The sequence below is a fragment of the Alligator sinensis genome, unplaced genomic scaffold, assembly GCF_000455745.1.
Source record: "Alligator sinensis unplaced genomic scaffold, ASM45574v1 scaffold686_1, whole genome shotgun sequence".
Taxonomy (NCBI): Eukaryota; Metazoa; Chordata; order Crocodylia; family Alligatoridae; genus Alligator; species Alligator sinensis.
The window spans coordinates 158,911-165,525 of record NW_005842760.1 but is presented as its reverse complement, the minus strand read 5'-3'; the positions used below and the strand labels follow the sequence as shown (position 1 = coordinate 165,525).

General features: G+C 41.6%; 1 protein-coding gene across 9 annotated transcripts in view; it reads right to left on the bottom strand.

Annotated features, from left to right (window-relative positions):
- The window catches only part of CELF1 (CUGBP Elav-like family member 1), a 67,599-nt gene that overhangs the window by 32,482 nt on the left and 28,502 nt on the right, over positions 1-6,615 (bottom strand). For all 9 annotated transcript variants that reach the window (XM_025216678.1, XM_025216675.1, XM_006034646.3 and 6 more), the window contains exons 3-5: positions 4,452-4,639; positions 2,380-2,462; positions 1,658-1,706 (exon numbers count right to left, since the gene is read on the bottom strand). In XM_025216678.1, the coding sequence (XP_025072463.1) occupies positions 1,658-1,706; positions 2,380-2,462; positions 4,452-4,629 (310 nt within the window). In that variant the 5' untranslated portion in view covers positions 4,630-4,639. The remainder of the gene's footprint in view (positions 1-1,657; positions 1,707-2,379; positions 2,463-4,451; positions 4,640-6,615) is intronic.

Genomic DNA, 6,615 nt, shown 5'->3' with positions numbered 1-6,615 from the left:
AAAGAGAATGAAGCTCCCCATTTATACACATAGCTTGATGAACACAGGACTTCTAGACTATATATGTCACCCTCAAAACTTAAATACCAGTTTAGCTGGGGAAGAGATTTCATGCGACTTCCTGATACAGTTCCTATCCCTCTTCCTCCTCTGCCCCTTCTATATTTAAACTGTCACTATAAACAGGTTAAATCTAAATACGGGAATTGCCGTACCAGGCTGTGGTCAGACCCATTAGGTCCTATTCTAAGTCATGCAAAGCATGTCAACTTAATTTTGTTTATTTTTCCATATGCCTGTCACAACAGTGGAAACAACTACAACTGCTACAGCTAAGTTTCACATGTATCATAGACTTCAAAAATGCTGCCCCAGATCAGCCCTGTAGACCATCAAAAACAATATTCTATCTGACTTGGGGCAGTAGCAAGCACATCAGTAGAAGCTGCAGAAACTTTCTATTAGACAATTATAAAAATAATCTTGTCCAAAAGAAGAAAACTCTCCTGACTCGTCAGTTAGTTCAGGAATAGAACATTTTGAATGTGCAGCTGGACACTTCTCAGGTAACCCGGAGACTTAGGCAGTGCTGGAGTGTGCACTCAGGACCACTCTAAGCTGCATACATTGCCTAATTGTTTGGTTTGGGCATCTGTAGAGAGGGAATGGGCATATAGGGCTTATTTTCCTTACTATTAAAAGCTTGAGCTAAATTCTGCAAAGGTCCTGCAGTTCTGTGTTTTTTTTTTTAAAGCCTTGCATTAATTTGACACAATTTTTTTCCAAATGGGAAGTTCTGTTTAATTGAAATACGTAGAGAGATAACAATGAAGAGTAGCCCCATGTTATTTACTTCGATAGCATATTCAATGTATTTTGTGCCTTCCCTGAATTTTCGGTTTGCGGTATGCTAGTTACCTTTATGTATCAGAATCTGTCCTCCATTTAGATCAGAGGTATCAAACTCATCCAATCAGGGTTGGTCTGAAATTACGTAATTAGCTTGCAATGTACATGCATAAACGTACAAAAACAAGGTGTCATACCAAACCTTAATTCTGGCATCTTCTGGACTTTAAAGTGTTCTTGTAATAGTATGTTAATGGAGTGTTTGTGTATAAATAACCAGCGCATTTCCACATTGATTCTGAAGAATTACTACTTATTATTTATACAGGGGTAGCAGCTAAGGGGTTCAACTAGTGTGGGGTTACCACTGGACTAGCCACTATACAATATTATATTAAATGAGTCCGCATCTTAAAGAGCTATTTAGAGTGCATTATTGCCCTAGCAAATTAGAGATACTTCATCACAAGAAACTGTGAATCCAGCAGTAGTTATGATGGGCTATATTTCAAAACATCCAACTACACAGATAACAGGGCCCAGGGTCAAATACTAGTTTAGATAAGCACTCACTGACTGCCTCCCAAAATAATAATACTGTTGTGTAATGAGCAGTAATTGTTTGGAAACCTTATCCTTATCTATTTGTTCTTTTGAGAGTATAACTTTCTGGGTCTCTGATCCACAAATTTCACCACACACACAACCTGAAGTTCTGCTGTCCAGAAACCATACTAAAAGGGAACTCCTAGAATTTTTCTATGAGCATTAATTACACCCAACTAAATCAGATTTTGGTACAGCTTACCATTATTTTTTTCACTGTCAGCTGGTTTCATCTGAATAGGATGGTGCATCTGAAATCCAAGAAAGTGTGTGTCAAACTGGATGTATTCACTCAGTACACTGTGTGACACATTATCCTACAGGAACTACTGAGGACAGGGAGGCAAGACAAAACTACTGGAACAGAAGGGTTTCATGGGACCCCACAAATTGCTAACAAAGAATCCCAGAGAGCCTTCCCTATATTCTTTATACTGATATATCAACATTGCCCCAAGTATCTCAAAGTGGTCTTTAAATGCACACTTCTCTGTCATTTCATTATCCCAAAATTCCTCAGAGATCTGCAGCTGTCACATGTAGCTCATGCCCCTCCCTCTTAAGTCACATTTTAAGAGAGGAACAAGCAACCTTTTTCAGCTACAGGCCAGTATGACCCACCAGGGGGCAGAGGCAGGTGGATGGGCAGGCACTAGAACCTGGCTGCCACCACTGTTTGTCTTTGTTGCAGCACAGAGAGAGTGTCCTCAGCCAAAGCCCCACATCTGTAGGTCAGATTCAATGGTTCCATGGACTGGCTTTCAGCACATAGACCCAAAGGTTGCCAACTTCTGTTCTAAGAAAACCATGCAGAAGAGTAAGCTGATGCTTGTGCATCAGGGAAGCCTGAGACCTCAGGTCATGAAGAAGAGAAAAAACAGATAGAATGAAGGTCAGAAAAACTGTACCACTTTTCTTTCTTACCCCTGGGAGAATCTTCATGTTATGAAGAGCATTCTGTGCTTCTAGTGCAGCTTTACGGGTATAAAATGTAACAAAACAGCACCCTGCGGTGGAAACACAGACCATAAACAAGGTAAGAACATTCAGCTCTTATGGAAAAGAGCAGGACACAGATAAAGACTAACTTCTACCTGTTTAACACAAGCTATTTGATGGGCAGCAGAAAGGGATTAAAAATGAATACTGCACCACTTTGGGGTAAGATGGGGAAATTAGTATAATTAAATACGTGATATATTCTGTGACTGGGCTCAACACTCCCTGTATTATGCTGTGAAACAAAGGTGCTCAACCTCCAGCCTGTGGAGTCATAGCATCTGGCCCACAGGGCTCCCTGTGGGTCAGGAAATTTGGTGCTGAGGAAGCAGCATAGTTTCACAGTAGCTAGGGTCAGGAGGGACCTGAACAGATCATCTAGCCTGACCCCCTGCCACAGGCAGGAATGAATGCTGGGTTCACAAGACCCCAGACACGTGATCATCTAACCTCTTTTTAAATTTATCCAAGGTAGGGGCGAGGACCACTTCCCTGGGCAGCAGCAATTAATACTGCCACCCTGTACCTGCTGCCAAATTCCCAAACCCAGTGTTGTGGGTTAGAGCTGGGCCAAGCCCCCTCACCCTGTGCAGTTGGATCAGAGATGGGCTGCACCCCCTTCTCCCCTCATGGCCAGATCGGGGCAGAGCCATGTCCCCTTCCCCCACAGGGAAGAGCCAAGCCCCCTTTCCTCACATGGCTGGGTTGGGACTGGGCTGCTCCTCACTTCCACCTCTGTGAAGCTGGATGGCACCCTGTCACACCTGCCCCAGGCGTTGGATTCAGGCCATGGACAGACCAGGCACCACTCATTTGGCCCACTGGGCAAAAAGGTTGAGTGGCACTGTTTTGAAACATTAAAAAGTTCTCTCCGCTCATTCCAACCCTAACTACCTAAAACGTCTCTAGAAACAACTCTCACTGCTATAAGATAGGTGTTCCATCGCTAGCGGAATTTTTTAGTACACTCATCAGCCCTCAGAAATTAGTTTACACAGAAGATGATTGTACTCCACCCTCCTAGTCTTCAATTAGTCGATAGTTGAGGGGATGGATATCAAAATCAAAAGTTATATATTTCATATTTGATCAGCTTAGTTTTAAAGTCTTAGCCAATTGACATTTTCTTTAGGTAACTACCCCAGAGACGAAAAGATCTGTAAAGCCATTTTTACTTCTACTCGGTGAGGTTTACGAATGTCACCAATAACTGCAAATAAAACACATTTATTGGTCATGCTAAACTGCAAGAACTTCTCTTTGTACATCCCTTCTTTTACAAATCAAGTGACATACATATTTAAAAGAAACCATTTAGTTAGCACGTATAAAACTTTTCCGAAAGTTGCATTTGCACTTTCCTCCCCAAAGTGCTCTCTCAAGCGTCATTTCAGGGGTGACTCGCCATCTCTGAAATGTAGCTGCCTGGGGTGAAATACTGCAGCTGCCTAAACTTCCTGAAATACTGTATCCAACTGAGTTGCAGAGGAATATAATTACTTGATGCACCATCTGGCTGGAACACTGGGGTTAGCCCTTTCTTACAAACTGTTGCACCAGTTATTCAATTGGCAGAAATGAGCAAGATTTATTTTGAATTTCATCCAAAGTATGATGCATCCAGCGTGAAATACACTGTAGCATCACGCTAGTCCACTGGCTCTGTCCTGATTCAGGAGAAATTCAACACCTAGTCAGTAATTTGTACCCCTTGTACAACCAGGTTCCTTTGCTGTCCTTCCATTTACGCATGGTCATTCATCCAAGCATGGTCATCCCCAACTCCGTTTACCTAATATGGTCACAGTACAAGATCTGGCTATGCATGGCTACATTTATGCAGGTGCAGAATTATTATTCAAATTCACTCACAGAATACTTGTTTAGGATTGTATATGTGCTTTCAATCAAGTATGTAGTTAGCATGATGTATGACAGAATACAGGAGGGAACAGTTGGGAGCTAAGTTTTTACCCGAAAAGGATAAAGGTTCTCACCTTTGCTCTGAGGAGGATTTTGGCTCCTGTCCCGCAGAACATTGATTTCGTAGACAGCACCATACTGTTCAAAGAGTTCTCTCAGATCCTTCTCACACCAGCTCCGTGGGACCTGACCCACAAACATCTTGATGGCATCTAGGTCAGGTTGGTCTGGATGATCCAGTGTGCCATTCATTTTCTTTGAGCTTTGAGAGACAGGGAGGAACTTCTGTTACATCATCATCTTAACCTTCCCCTAGTTAAATGTCTTTCCTTCTAGGTATGAGATGACATTACAGTTCCAAGCAGCCTGCTTATGGTGCTGTGGAGAAAGCTCTCAGTAACAATATTTTAAAAGAACTTCTTCACATTCATACTTAAGCCAACTTAAACATTTAGAAACTACTCCCACTCTCAATCAAGACTTATGTGCTTGGATATCAACTCTCCCCTCCTACTGCTTGCTGCAGCACTGTAATCAATATGCTGGATTTGGGACATCAGTTTATTATGGAAATTACTGGAATATCAACAGCCCTTTACTTCAGATCTAGACCAAAGGAGAAGGTGGAGCAGGAACAGATGCAAACGTATTTAATGCATGAATTACTAAAATTATTAGCAAAACTGTGAAAACACAAAGGGCAAGAAGATTTTCATTTCAATTTGATAATCTACAACTGCCTCCCCCCACACCTTAAAATAAAGAAAAGTAACTAGTATGTAAAATGTTATGAATCTTCCCATGGACGATTCACAACACAGTAAGGTTCTTGTCGATCCAGTAGCTCACAATAACGTTCTGGGAAAAAGCTAGGCAAGTAATCTTATGGCCATATTAGCCTTGGATACCATATTTAGCTTTAGAGGGTTACAAGACTAAATATTGTATCATATTTAGCTAACAATGAACCTGAAGGTCCAACATTTTAAGGAGAGTGGAAGGAGAGTACTAGGTGTCCAAGTAGGGAGGGGAAATTATTTCTAAGACTACAGTAATCCACAGTATGGGGTCTTCAACAGGCTTCTAGGTTATGTCCATCATTATAACTATTTGCAATCAGCTGTTAGCATTAACAGTCCTGTCATATGCCAACCTACCAGCTGATTATCATATATTACAAAAATCATTGCCCTATTGTTTGGCTCTTCTACTCTGAGGTCTTGCTTTTAGTATTAGAAGACTCCCATAATACTAGACCAGTCTCTCTAGGAGACTGGCTGAAATGGTATCCTGTACAGCAATGGAGATTAGCTGGGTGAAACTGCTGACAAGCCCTGTGCATAATCTAGAAGGGACAAAGGGAGGGGGCCAGTGACTGTGGAATAGCTTTCCCCTCCCACACTCTTTGTCTGATATCACAAGTGACTTCTTCTGGGCCAGTCTTCTTTTTCAGGTTTTGTTGGGTGATTTTATTTATGATACATTAAGGGAAACAGGTGCTTTATTACTCCTTGCCTTACACTTATTTAGGAAAAGTGCCCATTGTGATCATGCTCTTAGTATTAAGAAGTCTTACAGCACAGACATTTTTAAAAACTTGTATTAGCAGTCAAGTTTCTACATAATTCTGGTTTCTCATACAATACACTGTGTAGAATTCAGACACAAGATGGCAGCTGGTGTCACGAAGAGCTTACGTGTTTTCAAGAAGGATATACACAGAGGTGAGGAAACAAAAGTTCTTTACTGGAAGAGGGGCGAAAGGGGTGACAGTACCCTTCACTCCTCCAGCGCTCCCAATGGAAGGGTTTGGTGTTTTTCAAAGATTCACAAACACCCAACTCTTTCTATTAATTGGTGAACCACATAACACTTAAAGTCTGACAATGGACAATTGAGAAGGGTTCATTCCCCTCAGGAAGTCACTCTCAGTTCTAGTTTCATTCCTGTGGGAAGCTCCAGGAGATCATAATGACTTTTGGTAACTTCCCCTCTAGTTATAACATGACCTCAGTGATAGTTCAAAGATCATTTGATTCCATATCAAAAAGGGTCATTCAGATGGGAGGAACCTGATTTATGCCCTAGCACTGAAAAGTCACTGATTTCAGGGCATCAGTACAGTAATTTGGACTGGATTCTGTCAACAGTGCTGCCAATTCATTCTAATCAAAGGAATGAACTGGTGTCAGGAGCAATGACTTTTTTCCTGCCCAGAATGCATCAGCTTATAACTAT